Below are 19,947 nucleotides of genomic sequence, written 5' to 3'. Positions count from 1 at the left end.
TTACAGAACATTATGATGTCACAGTAAAATTGACCTTTGACCTTTTGGATATAAAATACCATAAATTCATCCTATTAGATATTTGGTTGAATATTTTGTCATTTTTCCATAAATAATGTATGAATTCTTCAAGGTACAGCCAAAAACATGTTTTGTGAGGTCACAGCGACCTTGACCTTTGACCACCAAAATGTAATTCTAGTTCATCATTGAGCCCAATAGGACATTTGTGCCAAAGTTGAGGAATTCACCTCAAAGCGTTCCAAAGATATTGTGTTCATGAGAATGGGACGGACAGACAGACGGACGGATGGACCACTGCTATCGCTGACATAAAGGCATAAAATGAGTTGTGCCGCCAGAGCAGCTTCATTGCACTTTGGAAGAGATTGAACTCTTTCCAAAAGACATTCCCCCATTTGGTGTTTTGTTGATGGTGGTGGAGAGCGCTGTCTAACACGTCCGTTCAAAATCTCCCAAACACTAGGCATTCAATAAGGTTGAGATCTGGTTACTGCGAAGGCCAGAGCATATTATTCTATTATCTTCATACTCATCAAAACATACAGTCACCTCTTGTGCCCTTTGGCACCTGGAAGTCACCCCGGAAGAGACCATTCCCATCAGGATAGAAATGTTCCATCACAGGATAAAAGTGATCACTCAGAACAACAGTGTTTTAATCTGTAGTGATCCTTCCCAATAAATGCAGCCAAACCATGCCAGCAAAATGTCCCCCACAGAATAGAAGAGCCACTGGATCCCCTCACTGTCAGGGTCGAGTATTCAGGCCTGCATTCTTCTCTCAGCGTATGACAAAAATTAACTTGCCCACTTGTCGAGAATACGATGAGGGATGACTCCACTGCACCACTTAACTCTCATATGCACATCCATCTTTGTAATGAGGGGTTTATGCACTGCACCACTCTTTATCCCTACGTGTCACACTAATGCACAAGCATGTGTGCCGTCAATCAGTTTCATTCATACCGCAACGTTAAACCTTCTTTTAAGGTCTCTTAAATCTTTTCCTCTTGCATCTAAATGCAAAATCAGTCAACTGGGCGTGTTTAGCATTTTTACACATGACACAGAACATGATATACGCTTAATCATACCATGCAGTGCTCCTGTGTGGAAGCAACTGCATTTGTTATGCTTCTCCGCTCATGTATTCAGGTTTTTCCTTTAATTTGACACCCATCTGCATATAGGCCTTCATCATTTCATCGACTGACACACTCAGGCTTCTCAGAGTCTGTTGGACGGTGAAGGGTCAGTTTGCAGAGGGTAAATCTCTGCAAACCTGACCTGTCACTCACTCATCTCATTAGCAATTATATGACTAAGGAGCTCATTCTAGCCTTACAGAGTGGAAACAGTCAGCGTTTTACTGCCTCTCCGTCTGCGTGGGACAGATTGCCTTCAGAGCTTGTGCTAACTCCGTTTTGTATGTGCAGAGCACCCTCTGCTGGGCCTGAATTTAGGCACATTGCATCTGTGGATCAGAAGCAGATGAGGCGTGATGGCACATAATGTGATTAAGTGGAAATATGGAACTTATAAACATGCTTGGCGATACTGTATCTACTGCTATGTAAATTGAACATTCTAAATTCAAACGATAAGGGCTTCAAAGTGTTATTAAAGTACTTCATATTGAGGTTCAGTCCTGCAGAGGGGCACTGAATTAAGTGTGATATTATTGCAGTTTATTAATCACAAGAGGACGGTCGAAATTAAAGCATCAGAGGCTGAGATGACCGTATTTTTAGTCCCTGCTATGGGTCAAACTGTAAATACGCTGGACACTACAGTGTCTCTTTTTAAACCTTGTGCGACCTGCAACACAGCAGCCTGCTTCATTGTAGCCAATAAGACTAATTCTACTTTGAGGGAAGGACCCCAGGAAGAGACGCTGCTTCTTTAGTGGTGACCCAGATAAGTAAAAAAACAACAACAACAAAAATCCAAGGAAATAAAGGAGGAGGTGGTGTTGGGGGTGTTGTGTGTTTGCTTCCTGGTTTGACGTACATCCATACGTCATTTGGTCAGTGTGCCCCTGCAGTGCCTGGTGGTGCCCCGTGTCAGCGACTCAGCACAGGCCTCTGCGGTAAGAACTCACCCATTATGTGGAGGAGCTCTGCGTGAAAATGCATTAGTTTGGACTTTGATTCATTTTAGTTTTTATAAACACGTCGGTCAGTGGATGTCGGTCCAGGAGGCTGCAGCCCATCTTTTCAGGTCCTGGTCAAAACAAGTAAACTAAAGTCAGGCTGTGGCTCTTGATGAGATGAGAAAGGCGGCATCTAGTGGCTCACTCACTCATCCACTGAGTTTAAACTTTTTAGTTGTTATAGTTTAGTTAATCCGAGCTTTGCTTAGTGTTTAAATAAGTTTGGCTCTTCTATGTAACTATTTTCAGTCCCACGAATGATAAATAACAAGGAATTATAGGTTTTGTTTGGAGTTTATTTACAGTGGAGCAGAAAATGAAGCCTGCCGGCAGCGGCGCTGCAGATCCTCCGTCATCATCATCATCATCAGCATCATCAGCAGACAATAGCGGAGGAAGGAGGAGGCAGCACCGGGCTCCCTCACCGGCGACAGCCCAGGAAAGGCCGACCAAGCGAGCTCAGAGGCGCGCAGGCAGGTCCAGGTCTCCTCTATCCGCAGGGAGGAGCAGGAACATCGGGGTGGGGGAGGGCTTGAGGTCCGCTGACGGAAGGGAGAGGGAGCCCGAGAGCCGCGGCGGGGCATCTGTTCATCCTGATGGTGCTGAGGCTGATGTGGTTACACCAAACAGGGCGGATGCTGTCGGGGAAGATCCGGTAGATTCATCGGCATCGGCCCGTCGCCACACTCTGCGCCTCTCCTGCCTTAAAGGTGACCCCTCCCGGCGTTTGTTGCCCGGCAGAGCCTCGTCTTCCTCTTCCGTGGAGGAGAAAGGGAAGAAACCCGGAGAGGAAGGCGGCCGGAGGGAGAGGAGCGGCGCGTCTGTGGGCTGCGGCGCGTCTGTGGGCTGCGGCGCGGGCCTCGGTTTGGGACTGTGGAGAGGAGGATGCTTACAGGCTGAACTCATCCAGTTCCATCTACAGAAGAGACTGAAAAGAAGCGGTGCGAAGATGCAAACCAAGACGGACATGGTGGGCGCAGAGGAGGCCGCAGTGGCGGAGCTGGAGCCGGCTGCAGAGGCGACAGAGGCGGGGTCCGTGACACAGCAGGACCAGGCCTATGAAGACGAGATGGAGAGGCTGCTAGAGGAAAATGAAGATCTTAAGGTTTAATGCATACTATTTTTTCTATGTGGGCTGTTGCTGTCATCAGCAAAGAGTTCATATACAATTTGGTGGATAAAAACATAATTTGCCACCTCACCAGAATTGTAAAGGAGTCTACATTTGATTAGTCATATAAGGATGGCAGAAAATGTTTATATTTGAAGTCTGTGGGTCCATAAAACCCTGTGTCATCACTGATTGAGCAGATAAATAAACAGCAATCTGTCTGTTGAACATCCGTCATGTCTTCACAGAATATAAAGCTAAGACCTAAACTGAAAATACACTGGCTACAGATGACTAATTGGTTATTGATCACATTGTTATTGATCTGCTAGGATCAATGATGTCTTGTGTCAAAATGAGGGACGAACAAGGGAGTCAGCAGCTTGGATTTGCATGTTTATATGTGCCACGTTGGCAGTTGCAGGAATATCTACAGCATAGAAGAGACAGTGCTAAAGATAAAACAGCTAACTGTTTTTTTGTTTTTTAAATCAGACACTAGTCTGAGTCCAAAGCATCCATCACTCCATTTGTGGAGTCAAAAGTCAGATTCTAAAATCATAAACAGCAGAGATTAGCCACGACTTAATCTTAACCATCTCATGACTGTGACACATACTCGTTACTGTGCACCCACCAGTGTGAAATTGAGGAGATGAGGACAGAGATGGACGAGATGCGAGACACATTCTACGAAGAGGACACTTGTCAGCTGCAGGAGATGAGGCGTGAGCTCGAGAGAGCCAATAAGAACTGCAGAATCCTGCAGTATCGTCTGAGGAAGGCGGAGAGGAAGAGGATGCGCTACGCCCAGACGGGAGAGATCGATGAGGAGCTGCTCAGGAGTCTGGAGCAGGACCTGAAGGTACAGAGCGAAGGGGAGGGTGCTCTGTCTGGGTGCAGTTTTCCAGAGATTTGGGTTCTTTGTGTCCCAAGGATGTGTGTTTGCACGAATGCGTATGCAGGCTTTCAATGTGGTGACAGCCACAGGTGAATACATTGCATTCGTTGTAGCTTTGATTCCTCTGCATTTTACTTTTTTTTGTTTTAATGCATAATGATAATGCCATTGTAGGACTTTATTAAAAAGTGCAGAAATGTGTAAACTACCACTGAGAGAAAATGTCCTAAAATTATATCTACACATGAGCTAAACAATGCTTTAATGAAATTGCACCATAACTGCTGCAGGTGGCGAAGGATGTGTCTGTGAGGCTGCACCATGAGCTGGAGAAGGTGGAGGAGAAGCGCACAAAGACAGAGGAGGAGAATGAAAAACTGAGGCAGAAACTCATAGAGGTGGAGGTGACCAAACAAGCCTTGCAGAACGAACTAGACAAAACCAAAGAGGTAACAAAGCCCATTAATCCACACAAAATAATTCAATTTGACGATCTTATAGCCTTGGATCTTTCTGTTGGGGTACAGTTCCCCTACTTAGCCCAAAAAAAGCTGTAAAGCATCGCAAATTAGAGTGCGATGAATGCACACGTGATGAATGTTTACATACTCATTCACTGTCCTCCTTCAGTCTCAAAAGAGAAGAGGAAGTAAGGACATCCAGAAGACAGACAGGAAAGCAGCACAGACTCCCACAGAGGTGAGATGTTTCCACAAATGAATAATCATTTTCCCACAATGTTTTCTTCTTTTTTCTTGCAATCAGCAGTCACATTAGCCCTAAGCACTGGAGACAATCATCTAAGGAGCTGCTGGATCTGCTGTTCTGTATCACTGTCCATAGTGTGTGATCTCATCTTTGCATAATTATCTCGTACTTGTGAGTGTCGTGAATATGTATGAATTCCAGACATCGATAAGACTTAAACACATACACAGATCCTTCAGGTTTAGCTCACGTCCTCATGTGATGCTCAAGTCAAACATTTCGCATTTTCACCTCGAGCCACAGAAGGCCAAAGTAAGGGCTCCAATCATGAGGAAGAAAAGTATATTCAATTGAGAGTTTGCAGAGCTCCAGCAATTACTTAGGCTTAGCAGACGTCAAACATCCTCTTGGTTGAATGATAGATAACGTTTTAGCTCAGACTGTGGTACAAAATCTTCTCTTTAAGCTTAAATCTTTTCATCTTTATGTCTTATTGCAGAGACCAACTTTGCCAGCTTTAGGATTAGGTTTTAACTGTTTCTGCTTTAATGCATGTTGGTATTTGCTGTAAGTACAGTCTGTGCTCTGTATGCTCCAGGAGGACAACGAGGACCTTAAGTGCCAGCTGGCTTTCATCAAAGAGGAAGCCGTGCTTATGAGAAAGAAGACAGCCAAGATTGACAAAGAGAAGGACCGTCTAGAGCAAGAGCTGCAGAAGTACCGCTCTTTCTATGGCGAACTGGACAGCACCCACCCTAAAGGAGAGGCTGGGGGTCCACCCACCACCCGCGAGTCAGAGCTGAAGCTACGGCTCCGCTTGGTGGAGGAGGAGGCCAACATCCTGGGGAGGAAAATAGTCGAGCTGGAGGTAAGCGCAGACAATGCTACATGGGTCTATTGAGGAAATAGTACCTCAGTCATGTGAGCATTGAGCTTTTCTCCCTGTAACCCCACAGGTTGAGAACCGCGGCCTGAGGGCCGAGCTCGATGACCTCCGTGGTGAAGGAGAGGGCGCCGGAAGCTCAGGGGGCGGAGCGATGGGCGGGTCGGGCACAGGGCGAGCCCTCGGTGATGACCTGACGGAGCTCCGACAGCAGCTGCAGTTGGTGGAGGACGAGGCAGAGCTGCTGAGGAGGAACCTGGCTGATGCTGAAGAACAAAACACGAGAGTGACCGCAGAGCTCAACAAGTTACGGTTCAAAGCCGGCACCCATGAGGGAAGCGGCAGGCATGGGGGAGGAACGGGAGGAGGTGCAGGGTCTGATGGAGCAAAGGCGGAAGCCCTGCAGGAGGAGTTGAAGGCAGCAAGGCTACAGATTAATGACCTCAGTGGCAAGGTATTGTTGATTGATAATAGTGACATTAAGAATATAAAAAAATATTCTGAAACTGATTTTACTATGATCATAAATATTAAGTATCTCACATTAAAATTATTTATTTAATTATGCTGTATTTTGTAGGACTTTGACCAAGGATAGAAAAACAAGCCTACAGTTAAGCTAGGCCTCTAGAAGGCTGTTCTTAGACACAACAGCACTTTGAGCTAAATGCTAATCTATTTATTAATTTAAGGATCAGCAAAGTTATTACAATTCATCCTGAGCAGAACATGAATATCTGTCCCTAATTTTATGGCAATCCATCCAATATGACCAAGTGATGAAGGATCTCTCTGAGACAGACTTTTCCCTCCATAGAGTCGAGTCGCTCATGTGGCTAAAAAGGATCCTGTTATGCCTCCTCTCTAAATCTTTGCTCATTGTGGCCTATTTTGTAAGAATCTGATCACAGAATGCTGTCACTAAACATCTTTGTCTTTATTCAGGTAATGCAGCTGCAGTACGAGAACCGCGTGCTCCTCTCCAACATGCAGCGCTATGACCTGGCCTCCCACCTCTCCCTGCGGCCCAGCCCGCGTGACAGCGACGCAGAGAGCGATGCTGGCGGTGCGACAAGTGGCCGCCGTGAGAGTGACGAGGACTCCACCTCCTCTCGCCTCCTCCCACCGCATCGCAAACGCGAGGGCCCTGTAGGTGGGGAGAGTGACTCAGATGAGGTCAGAAACAATAATGGCAGCAGCCGTTGCCTGACGCCCACGCGGGGCCTCTACACCCCCACGGGGCCCGAGGGCGCCGCCTCCTCTGCCTTGGCCCGCTTCCTGCCCGGTGGTCGGTGCAGCCTGCGCGACAGACAGCAAATGATTGACATTCGTGTGGAAGCAGAGAGGCTTGTTCGGACCATCGACCGGCTCATCGCTGACACGTCCACTGTCATCTCAGAGGCGAGGGTCTATGTTTCAAATGGCGACCTGATGTACGGGAGAGGAGCGGAGGAGGGTGGAGAAGAAGATGGGAGCAGGATCAGGGAGCATGAGCTGCTTTATCGCATTAACGCTCAGATGAAGGCTTTCCGGAAAGAACTGCAGGCCTTCATAGACCGACTAGAAGTGCCGAGGCTCGAAGACAGGGAGGCTGAGGAGCCACTGTCGGTGAGACAAAGATTAAAGATGTGTATGAGTTTTATGGTGGCATGTAGAAAGTCTCAAAATGTTTAATGCAGATTCTTTTTCTTCCTTGTTCTCACTTAATCCTACCCGTCATGGTTTGTCCCTTCATGTTTCCTCCGCCCAGATGTTCCAGCCTATCATTTTACTCATCCTCATACTCGTGTTATTCTCATCCCTCTCTTACGCCACCATCTTTAAACTAGTCTTTCTTTTTACTCTTTTCTTTGTCCTGTGATGTACGCCTCCCGTAATTCACATCATCCCCCGTTTGTTTTTGCTCTTTTGATTTTTTTATTTTTTTTATTCCTCGCATCCTTTGTTGCCAAGGTAACCAAAAGCACAGGAAAAGCTCAGCACTTGTTAAGGCTGCAGTCACATTCAAGAAGGAGTGGCTAGATTCAACACTGGAGTCTTCATTATCTATAACACACCACTGTCCACGCCAGTCCCTCAACAAGGTGAGTTACTGTGTGTATAACAACACTGGAACTGATACTATCCCAGTTCTGTTAAAGGTGACGATTGTCCCGTCAATGTGTCACAGTAGGGACAAGATTGTTGCATGACAGCAATCAACAAAGAGAATATGGTCACATAATATGTCCTCTGTTTTTGCAAGTGTTAGTAGTTTCAGGATTTATGTCAGTTTGAAGTTCAAGTGTGACAAAATAATTTTAACTCAAGGGTGCTAAGGAGCATTTATAGGACCTCTTGTCCATGTCGGCCTCAGATGGATGAGATGTCTATCTCGGAGGAATATTTGGACATTTGGGGAAATACAGTTAATTGCTTTGTCGCTAAGAATAATTTACCACTATATATACTAAGTCTAAATGCTAAACGTGGAGCTAGAGCCAAAAGCGGATTAGCTTAGCTTAGCATAACGAGAGGGAACCCGGGGGAAAGAGCTAGCTTGGCTTTTGTTTTTACATTTCAGTTTTTCCACGGATTAAACAAACAAGTTAAAACATGTTAGTGAGCTCAAAAGGTGTTGCTAGGTGCATTTTTAACTTTGGACAGAGATGGTTGTTTCCCCATACTTCCAATATTTATGCTAAGCTAGCTAGTAAAGCTAACTGCAGCTGGCTTAACCTTCATATTTAGCATACCTGAAAACAGCAACAATCTCCTCGACAAGAAAATGAAAAAATGTATTTCAAGAATGTGAAACTATGCAAGATAACCCACACATTAGATGTGGCTAAAAGTCCTGAAAAGCTAGTAAGTGGACCTTTGAGTTGAGACCATGTGGTTACACATATGATAACAGGTTTCAATACTTAGAGCTTTAAGGTCACAAGACTGTAGGGGAGGACGCCTAAACCGCCTTCACATGCTGCTTTATGTCCTGGTTTAACCTTGTTACTAAATATATTTCCTCATGTAACAGGTTATGACAGCCGTCAACTCTCCTTTGTTTTTCAGAACAACACTGTCTTTACTGCCCTGCTGTTGTTGCCTCAAGGTAAAGTAAGGATAAAGTTTGTTTTCATCCCCCTCCTTTACTCCTGAATGATTTGTTATTTATTAGGGAACACAACAGGTGGAGGAATAATGGTGATGATCCCGGGGCTTCGAACTGGAAGGAATTCTGATAATCATGTTGGTGCCAAATGTCGGAACTTGTCCGGAGGGGGGGGGGGGGGGGGGGGGGGGGCAGGCATTAGTAACTGATGGTGTGGCAGATGAACAGTAGCAACTGTCTACAGGCGTCACTGCAGCAGGATGAGTCAGGAGCACAGTCACAGGTTCTGGTTACTCCAGGATATTGTATGTTTCACACATTTTGCTCTTTTGCTAAATTTACACACAGTATCTGAAACCTGTGATATTTGTATTGGTTAGCATTCTGCAAAATGTGCCAGAAATGATTGTAAAACAATAAAAATGCCACTCGAACTTAGATGACATTGAAAGTCTCTGTAGAATAAAAGAAAATGCCTGACATTTTGCCAAACATGCCAGGCATCCATCTTGCAGTTTCCTTTTCGTGACTACCTTCAATAAAGATATAATTGACTGTGACACATTATTACTCAATGTGTCACCCACGTCCATTTGGCATCCCTTGAAAAAAAAAAAAGATTTGCAGTCGGACATGGTCACAAGACAAAATCTGCCCAAGCATCCTAAAGCAGAGTAGCAACAGAGAAGCTTATTGGCCGGGAGATTGCAGCAGCTGAAATAGCTATGTAAACACTTTCCCTCTCTCCGTGAGCCCCGGTAATTTTAGCCAGGATGCTGGTGACGACAGTTGTCCCATGGAGACTTCAAATGCTGGAATAAATTTGACATTATGACACATGATCCCGGCTCCAATGGCGCGCTCACGTAAACACTGGGGAGCGGTATAAAGGCTGGGTACCCCGGCTGGAACAGGAGTTGTTTACCCTTTAAGATCGACGCTCCGGACTTAACCCCGACACCGAGGCGTGACTAGAAGAAGGGGGCCCTTTAAATCCGAGTCCGCGGGGTTTTACGTAACACAGAGGAGGAAAAGCGAGGGATCCACAGGAGAGAGGGGACTTGGCACCTTGGCGACGAGGGGAGTGGATGTGTTGGAGAGGACAGAGCGCACAGCGCGCAGGGACTAGAGCAGACTGAGGATTTTTACCGGAGGGCAGTGAAAACTTTAGTGTTCAGCCAGGTAAGGACAGCTGTAATTATGTGGTTATTATGGTTTAGTGCAAAATGGAGCGATATAATTTTAATTTAACTCTACGGGCTGAACATTTTACATCGTAGACAGCAAGGATGGCAAAAGCTGAAGTTGCTCTGTCGTCATGTTTATCCTCATGGTGATTTTTTTAAAATTTGTTTTTTCTTCATTTCATTTTTAACCATATTTATTTTATATTGTATATCGTATATTATATTTTGTATGTGCATCTTTTTTTAAAATTTTCTGTGCCAGTGACACACATACACTCACTCTGTCCCTCTCCAATGCGCACAGGTCGTGCAGCCAGATTACTATGCATAGTTACAAGATTATTAATATCCCTACTCTTGCATCACACATGGGAGGGAAGTGGCTGGTACATAAGGGCACTTTCGACCAGGATGCTTGTCACATTCAACAACAACAACAACAAAACCCTGGTTGACTTAGTTTACTTGATAGGAGCTGACGCAGTATGTAGTGAATCGGTCCCATTATTGACCAGGTCACATTTACAGGGTTTGGGGAAACACCTGAGGCACAACCTTGATTATACTTCTAAGATACGACTTGACAAGACTTTGACTTTGAACCCTGCATTTGAAACCCAGAGGTTAGGTTAAGTTTCTCCTCTCGTGTCGCAAGGCGTACAGAGGCAGGCTGGAGGTCAAAGTGACCACGAGTCTCAACACCTCCAATGCTGTCATGCAATACTTGCATCCACACGTGCTGTATAGGTAGGCTCACAGTACATGCCAGTGAATTTTGGACCTGACACCCATGAATGCCTGACCTTGGTGAGGGCAGAGAGTGTCCAACATAACGAGTCATTTAAGCAGCAGAGACAAGTAACAGAACTCTAATTCAAGCATTGTAAAGAATGGTCAGTTGCCTAAGAAAAATGAGGGACTGAGTGACAAAGAAATAGAGAGAAAATAAGCTGAAAGTAGGATTTGTTTGGTTCTTTAAAAATTATGCCAACCCTCTTTTTCTCCCCTGCATTTTGTCTTTATAGTGTTTCCAGGCTATCGATCCTTTTGTCCCTCGCTGGCAGCTGACAGTGACCTCTGACAGGAAAGTGAAACAGGAGAAAGGGGAAATTGCCGTTTAAAAAGGCCTCTGGATATCGAGCGCCCTGCGTCATGGCAGCCATTGATCTGGAGCGGGGGCTGGAACACAGCGGCCGGGGATGGGGGCAAGAGAGGCCTGAGCTGATGGACAACTTTGACTCAGAGATGCAGGAATGGGAAGACCAGCTGCAGGACATCCAGAGAAAAATCGAAGAGGTAAGATTTCATATATAATAATGAGTGGACAAAAATATCCAAAAATGATTATCTCAAGCTGACTTTTTACCTGAAATCTCAGAAAAATCTCTTACACACCAATGTCAGTTTAATACATTTTTTCCTTTCTCCTCTGATTGATCTCTATTGTACAATCGTGCACCAACGGATACAGAAATGTAGAGTTTAAATTAAAGTAGCTTGTTTTCATGGTTAATTCTGTCCTGTATCTTTAACTGTAGAAGCCATTTATGACTTTACAAGAAACAGAGAAATTCAGCTGCATAGAATCACTAAGACTTTCTTAAGAGTTTAACAATTGTCCAAAGTTGGTTGGCCTCAAATACACCATTTTACTCACACATGTTACACTGGAGTGTGTGAACATGTTAATGGTTTTGTTTCCAGGTTATGCTTCTGTAATCCCTTGAGTGTGTGTTAATTGGTGTAATGAGTGTGTGTGTGTGTGCATGCGTGTCCGCCTGTGCACCATAATAAACTGTTGGCAGTGCAGCGACTGACTCAACCTCATGGCCTTGTTGGAGCAATGATACAGACAAATGTTAACAAGCTAATTAAACTCTGAAGCACTGACAGACATGCTGAACACACACACACACACAGAGTCTGAAAGTGGATACTAAAGGAAGTATTAAAAGTTGCAATGGGAAACAGATGCTTGTGCAAAGTGGAATAACATGTGCTGATCATAAATATAGGTTTGGCTGTGCAATGATTTTACGATAATTATAGGACTTGTTTGTTGTCTAAACACAGTTCCTGTCGTGTTTTGCATGAAGGTGTTTACAATATGCGTGTGTAGAAACGCAGATTATCGGGCTCGGTATTTGAGGAATAAAACACTAATTAATTAACAGGAAATCAGCAGGGAGTTATTTATGTTTTCCTCTGTTTTTATTTTTCAGTTGTACTGTGAAGTTCAGGCCCGCAGAGGAGCAAACGATATCACTACTGACAACCAGAAAAATGGCGGCGAGTTGGAGTGTGGCCGAGGGCACCATGGTAATGGTCTTTTTGCGCCGGGCCATCACAGCAAGAATCACTCTGGAGCTATTACTGTGCCACATCACTATAGTAACGGCTGTAACTATAGCCCCAATGGGTACAGCTACCCTGTGAGTCATCAGAATGGTTACGCTTACTGTCACAGCAGCGGCGTTTCAGAGATCGGAGACTTATTGCAGGATTATCTGGTGCAGGAGAAGCAAATGAGTCGAAAGAACAATGGAGCTCGCCATGTGGTAAGTGAAGGCAATTCTTATCATTTCCCTGCCTTATGCCTCATTCTGTTGACACCACGAAACCAGATAGTTGGATATGATATGAGTCAAAGCAGGGGTTCAGTCAGGAAGATATTGATTACAGTTAGCTGGTTCCTTCAAGTCTGCTTACACACACAGGTTACCAGATAGGAGTAAGCCTCACATACTTTTACAGCGGTCTTTCCCAACCCGTGCACTTTCCTAACTCCTGACAAAGCAGTCAAGACGTTCCCTAGTCCACATGAAAAGCCACGTGCGCCGCTAACATTGAAGTACAGTAGATCAGCTTAGTTTTAGCAGTGCTATATCGAGTGATGATCAAGGGTCAGGAGAGGTTCAGTTTTGGTAAGGTACAGTAAACGAAAGCTTGCCAGTGATCCTGAAGTAGCTCATTCTAGTTAAAAGCTTTTAAATATAGTATGTGGAGATTGATGTCGGATGGTTTTTTAAATATATATTTCCCATCTCTCCTAGCGCTTCAGTGACACAATCAAAGTGAGCCCGCACATTCCTGCATACCAGGATGAGATCAGAAGCAGCTCTGGAAATGAAAGGTAAGTGAGGTCACCCTGGATTCATGGACATTTAAAAGAGTGATGTGATGTGAGGGAAACAACCGTTAATCTTATTTTTGTTTGGTTCAGGGTTGGTCAGGAGCAGTTTTTGGGCAGTTTTGAGGAGGCTGAAAACAGGAAGAACCAAGTGTCTCACGTGAGGAGCTCGTCCCGCCGAGAGAGTTCCCCCAACAAAGAAAACACAGGTTCCAAGCCCCCTCTTGGACAAAGGGACACGCCTACTGTGCAGCCACGCTCGCAGCTCCCAATCACAAAAGCTGAATCTCCCGCTCTGGACAGGAAGCCCTTCAGTGCTGGCGTCCTGGGAGATAGGAAGTGCAGCAGTCCCTCAGTTCTCAGGAAGTTTGGAGCCATGCTTCATGAAAACGAGGGCAAAATGCTCACCGAATCAGGGGTGGTGACCCATCAGGGGCCGGCCCTGGAGCCAAAGTGCCCCACACCCGGCTGTCAGCGCAGAGCTCTGGGAGCCGCAGCAGCCACCGGCAGGGCGCCCGTGCGCGTGCCTACCCAGAAATGCCAAGCAGATTCTGACGTGCTGACAGCAGCGATAGAGCCCAGCCAAGAGTGGGGGTTAGTATCAGACTCTGGTAGACAGAACCACAAGGATCACAGAGGAGGCTACAGTGGTTCTAAAGGGTCCCAGCGGAGTCCTCAACAGTCCCAAAGGAGACCACAGGTGGCCGGGAGCCCAAAGATTAGACCCAGGGCTAACAGTGGGGCGGACAGAGATGGAGGACTGGCTCTTGGGGAGAGAGCTAGAAAGCCTGCGTCCCAGCATGCGGAGCCCAAAATGGACTACAGGGTCTCAAGTGCTTCTTCTGGAGCTCAGAAGATCCAGAGGGGAGGGTTAGCAGGACAGGAGTTTCCAGGTTGTGGCCGAGTGAGGGATGAAGGACTGATCGAGCTGCTGGACATGCTGGAGATCCAACATGAGTACAGCTCCAGTCCCAAAGCAGTACACACAGCTTACAGACAGGAGCCACAGCAGGTAGGGTTTTCACTGCTACTTTGATTCACTTAAATTCTGCAAAAGCAACCAATGAAACTGGTGCTGATACTGTACAAGCTGACACCGGTCCCATTATGTGTGTTCAGGTAAACCCAGCCGAACTTAAGAAGAGCTTCTCTCGTCCAGCACGGCCAGCCAACCAGCGACCTCCCTCCAGATGGGCCAGCCGCACCCCGACTGCCAGGATCACAGCCCCATCAGGCCCAATGTACCGTCCCCCAAGCCCCCTTACCCGCACCCCTAGCCCCATGACCAGAACCCCAAGTCCTGCGCTGAAGCATCGGCCTCCCATTTCCTATTCTCTTCAGACTGAGACTGTCATTATGTGATACCTTTCCATTTCAGTAGAGCTTGTTCCTTTCCTCCAAGAAAACTCTCTCTCTCTGTGTAAATAGTAAGGACTTTTGTCAGACAAAATGCTTTACAAGAGTTACAAAGAAATGCTTAATTTCACCTCGATGCAATGTTCAATATAAAACACATCCTCAACATTCTCCAGTGTTGCCGTGGCTTTTTGCTTCTTCTGTGCCAAACCTTTGCCAACACATCAGCATATTGCTTTGTTGCAGTTCCTCCTAATCCACTTTCCTCTTTTTTTTTTAATATAGAATTTCAGGTGTTTTCTGTATACTGAGATTTTGCATGCTGCCCTAGTTTGAGGGTGCGTGCTCATGTGTTTAATCCTCGTGGTGGCCAGGTTGAATCGAATTCGACCTGGCCACCAGTAGGAGCCGACTAACTCGCAACTGTGCTCCCAGCAGCAATCTGCTAACTGTCAACAACAGTGTGTTTTACTGTATCATATTGTCAAAGTAATATATTTAAGATGTTCGAACAACAGCTGTGACAAATGACTATGATATGCCTTTAATGTATTTTTTTCTTGGTAATAAATATGACAGTGCTTTGACATAAAGACTCTGTCTCTCTCTGTTGCAGCATCGCATTGTATTGTTCTATTAATGATCGGTCATATTTCATGGTGTTGATGATTTACTGCATGTCAAGTCTATGGATATCTGACACTAGCAGCTCCCTGCATGCCAGCGCAGTGGCAGCTCAAGTAGTGTCAGTCGCCGTTGCAAATGAGCTAACTGCCCACCAACTTCAACACATCAACTGGTTCAAACATACCTGAGGGACTACTCATGATTTTACTCTACACACAGTGATTTTAGAGGCTCATGTATGACAGAGAGCTTAGATTATATAGATTTAATTATATTTTTAGAGCCATTTGTCACACTGAATATAAGTAATCAAGAGCACTGATGCATCAATACCAGGATATCCAGTGTGCAGCACAGACAGACATCCCGCAGCATTCGGGATCATTTTCATGCTCTCTGTTTCTCGCCTCATAAGACTGCATCAACAACCTCTGGCCTCCCTGACATCTCATAGTGCTCCGTGGAAGGTGAGGAAACACACTCTCAGTTTCACATACACACACTCCCGCACACACAAGACCACAATTTCAACTACACAAGCACACGAATCGAGCAGTTTTCCCATAAACTATGCATTTTCTGCACACATAAGCACACGCTCTGCCACACATTCACGTAGAGACGCTCCCTTCTGGCAGAGGTGGCCAAAGTGTGAAATGTCGCATAAAGGCTTAGTGGGTGTACGGAAGTCCCTTGGCCCCATGATGCCTCAGCCCTGTCACCCAACCTCTCGGTGCTATGTGGCACCTCAGACAGAAATAGCAAGCGTGACGTGTGTTTTGGTGCCAGAAATCTTAGCCTGCTGTCTTTGGGGGTATAAATAAAGTAGGAGGGGAGCGTTGGTTCCTCTCTCTGTCTCCGTAGCTCTCTGTCTTTCATCTTGTCCATCGCTATTTCTGCCTCCCAATGAAACATCAAACATGTAATATTAAACAAATGTTGAGAAATTTGGGATTTAGTTTGGCCCCTTGATGGCAGGGCTTTGTCCTGCCATCAAATCTATCCATTAGTCAATTTTCTACACTGTTTTTGGTCAAATAATGATTTCTCCCTTTTTATTTCCACCCTTACTGGTTTTAAGACCGTCCACTTTCCCTATCTGCTTCTCTGCAGTAACCTCTTTTTCTTCTTGTCTCTCCCTGTCTATCCTCTCCGTTTGTGTGTGAGTGTGTGTGTGTGTGTAAATGTGAGCCTATCTTACAGGTTGGCACCTACTTGGGCCAGATGAGGGTATTTTAACAAGGCGTCCTGTTGGCCACCACTCCTCTGTCCTCATCAAACCCCCTGCTAACTCTTGGCAAGCTGCTGTCTGCATGATATAACTGGAGGCCTGCAGTATAAAGTGTACAGAAGATACATTCTTTGGTGTATACGTTTCCTCCTCCTGCTCCTTTGCCCTCTACTCCTGTCTTCCCCGCTTCCCTGACTGCAAGCAGACACGGCATGGCAGAGCTTGGCACAGCATGTTCTCTACTGGACAGGCTATTCATGAGAGCACAGACAGACAGATGACAGACAGAGAAAGAAAGGGAACACAAGAGCAGACAGCTGAACTGTAGCCATGGCTCCTGTGACGTCAGCAGGCGAAGTTAACGCACAAACTCTGACCCTGGAGGACGTAACACCCATCAAAAGTTTTGCATCACAGCACAGAAAACTTCTAGGACTCTAATGGGTTACACAACCTTTACATAATGCTTTTGTGTGCAGGTGCTCCCAATGTACAGGAATCCTGCACAACTCATATATCCACATTTATGAAGATATATTACCAACTGTACATCTGTACTGATGTAGAGCCTCAGCATCTGTCCTTATGACTTTGATCATTGTAAGGGTGCTGATATGCCCTTTTGAATGAGTTACTGGAGTGTGTGTGTGTGTGTGTGTGGCCAGCCCCGACATAAGAGGACACCCACATGCATTTGTGTCCTGTGATGTCACCAAAGACGTGAACCAATAGTGGTGGTGATCACCCCTCTGTTAAAACAATAATAGCTCATCAGTCTTAATTTTAAAGTACAGTGCCAGGAGACATCAGGGTATCAGTGTTATAAATAGGCCTTTTTTTGCAGCAGACATTTTATATTGACATGCAATAGCAGAAAAGCACAGGTGCAATTAATAACCATGAACATAATAAAAGTGGAATAGCTGACTGGGACTTTTAATGGAACTGAGCCCTCATCAATGTAAATAGTCCTACAGTGATAAGTCATGTCTGCTGTGAGAAAAACAGCTTTTTATATCGCCTGTCTTGGATTTGATGTTATCAGCTCAAATCAGAGCTGATTTGAGTTCGCTAAGCCTGCTGTTGACAAATAATTTGAGACTACAAAATTTGTTATATTAAGGAAAACAACCTTTCGTTTTCTTATAGAAATAAGAGAATAATTGAGAAAACAACTCCTCTATTCTGAGGTATTGAAAAAACTAACTTGTGATGTTATGGTAACATTGTAAAATCATTTCTTGCAGCCACGGCCATACTTTGCTTGCATAGATATGTGCATTTCATATTTTTTTACTTACAAAGAGTAAAGTACTTTTACAAAGAATAATCTCAGTTATCTAAATTTCTTCTACTACATAGGGTTAGGGTTACAGACTACACCTGGGTTTAAGTTCTCTTACAGAGCACAGTGAACACTAGTTGTTAGGCAGACTTAGAGGCCTCTATTCATGTAAGCAAGCTTCTATGCATGTGTGAATATGAGTGTTACATCTGTCTGAATAAGCCCCTGGTGGCTGACATAATGTCTTCTTAGTTGTCGGGAGGCACGTGTGAATCTCACGCTCCTTCCTTCGTCTTCTCGCCCACATCCACCTGTCCCCTGTCCTGTGCCCTCTGGCCCTGCGCTGCATCTCGTTCCTGACAAGCCCCTCAATTCATTGGAGCTGGGCTCGGGGGTCTACACTAAAATCCTCAGCATGTGTCAGTTGCTACTGCGACAGACTCAAAATAGATGGTTAACTGCCACTTGTATGTGTGTGTCTCACAAAAATGTGAATAGCAGAGTGACAGGACCATCCTGTTCCTGAGGTTAAACGTAAAGCGGACCGGACGACACGGAACTGAGCTGTTTTACAGCCGTTTAACAGGCTCCTTCCTTCTCTTTGCATTGCATTTTTTCTTGTTAAAACTTAACAGTCCAGAGACGTTTGCATGTCTCAAACAACATGCATTTTAGTGCACTTTCAAGTTCTACAGTGTTTGCATTTTTATTCTGCTTTAAAAGGATGCTCCCTCACTGGCATCCACCTGCACTTAACATGTGAGTGTGTGGCTTCACAAACAAGCTGACAAGATGGACACCTGCTTTGAGGCCTTGTCATGATGTTTTGGTGTTGAATGTTCTTTCAGATGTTTCGTACAAAATTTGGATGGAGGCCTGACATCAAAATACAATTTAGTGTCCCTTAAACACAAGGAGCGCTCACTCTTTGTATCTCAAATATATCAAATATAGAATTAAATAATTCCTTGATGACTTTAAAGATACGATTAGATGATATTAAATAAGATCAAGGCAAGTGAGGCTTCTGTCAGATTCACATAGCTACAACAGTTGCTGAGTCTATTCCTTTAGAACAGCTGTATCAGTAACGGGACAACATGGATTCCCAAGCTGTTGTTCACCCACACCACAAGTGTTGATGGCTTAAATTATGAATTTAGGGGTCAACCCTGTTAGAGCATAGGTGTAGTTTTAAATCCAACTACTCCACACTTCCATTTTTCACCTACTTTAACTACAAAGTACAAAACGTCACATCTGCTGGGATGTAGCGAGTGTCACGGTCCTGCTCGCTCTATCTTCGTCCACATGTCCGAACTGTCAGTGTGTCTGCGCCCATGCATTGAAATGGCCATCTCAAATGCCAGATGATGAGTGTGGCGGTACAAGAGGTGGGACCATCAAGGACAGGCAGGGGGACCCTAAAGAGTTCTTGAGAATTTCAGACCTCTCCATTAAAATAGAATGGGGCCCAAATATCTCCACTTTGAAAGACAACCCGCGAGGCTCGCCTTTCAAAACAAGAACGGGGCGCTCTCGTGGGATTAGCTGGTGTTGCCCGGCAGAGGTGACTATAGTGGTCTATTTATTGTGTGACGAATGACCAATTTTAATTTGGTTTCAGTGGAGTGGTCAGCTGGGAGCGACTACATGACCCACCGTCTGGCCTATGGTCCGTGCAAACATGTTCAACTCACACAAGCATGCACACACATACACACACACACGTAATAAAGTGCATTGAACAATAAGACTTAACGTCTGCAGCCAAACGACCAGCTGCATGAGGCTATACTAACTTTAGCTAAAGGCTAATGTCAGCATGCCAACATGTGACAACATTAACATGCTGATGTTTCTAGCAGGAATAATGATTACCATGTTTGCCATCATGATTTAACATTTGCTAAACCAATATATTGAATAAAATTACATTTCAAACTGATTATAGCACCAGATAGCAAGTCAGGGAATCACTAAAATGCAGCCTGACAGGAACATGCATTGTACCATATTTCACGGTAAGCTATCCAGCAGTTATTGGGACATTTAACTTAAAACCGTAAATGTCACCAGGACCACCAAAGGCAGTAGGGTTAATCCTCTGGGGACTATGAATGTGTGCACAAAAATTCAAGGCAATATCTACTATATAAATTTATGAAATCAATCTGTCTGCACAACTGGTTGAGTACCAGACTGACATTGCCATCCACTGAACCGCCCCACTACTGTGACTAAAAAGCAAGACATTC

The 19,947-nt window shown here is 45.1% G+C and overlaps 2 protein-coding genes across 2 annotated transcripts; both read left to right on the top strand.

The window, feature by feature from the left end:
- Window positions 1-2,495: 2,495 nt before the first annotated feature.
- On the top strand, window positions 2,496-7,643 carry LOC139218169 (microtubule cross-linking factor 3-like). Its single transcript, XM_070849727.1, has 8 exons — window positions 2,496-3,284; window positions 3,931-4,155; window positions 4,482-4,640; window positions 4,822-4,890; window positions 5,498-5,767; window positions 5,856-6,236; window positions 6,728-7,390; window positions 7,533-7,643. Exons 1-8 carry the CDS (start codon window positions 2,496-2,498, stop codon window positions 7,641-7,643), a joined length of 2,667 nt encoding a protein of 888 aa, XP_070705828.1.
- A 2,169-nt stretch (window positions 7,644-9,812) lies between these two features.
- LOC139217449 (uncharacterized protein KIAA0408-like) lies at window positions 9,813-15,139 on the top strand. The gene is made up of 6 exons (XM_070848746.1): window positions 9,813-10,055; window positions 11,086-11,356; window positions 12,283-12,618; window positions 13,114-13,193; window positions 13,284-14,202; window positions 14,310-15,139. Exons 2-6 carry the CDS (start codon window positions 11,213-11,215, stop codon window positions 14,550-14,552), a joined length of 1,722 nt encoding a protein of 573 aa, XP_070704847.1. The 5' UTR covers window positions 9,813-10,055; window positions 11,086-11,212; the 3' UTR covers window positions 14,553-15,139.
- The last annotated feature ends 4,808 nt before the right edge of the window (window positions 15,140-19,947 follow it).

Source organism: Pempheris klunzingeri, chromosome 18 (genome assembly GCF_042242105.1).
Source record: "Pempheris klunzingeri isolate RE-2024b chromosome 18, fPemKlu1.hap1, whole genome shotgun sequence".
Taxonomy (NCBI): domain Eukaryota; kingdom Metazoa; phylum Chordata; class Actinopteri; order Acropomatiformes; family Pempheridae; genus Pempheris; species Pempheris klunzingeri.
This window is presented reverse-complemented; position numbering and strand designations above follow the sequence as displayed.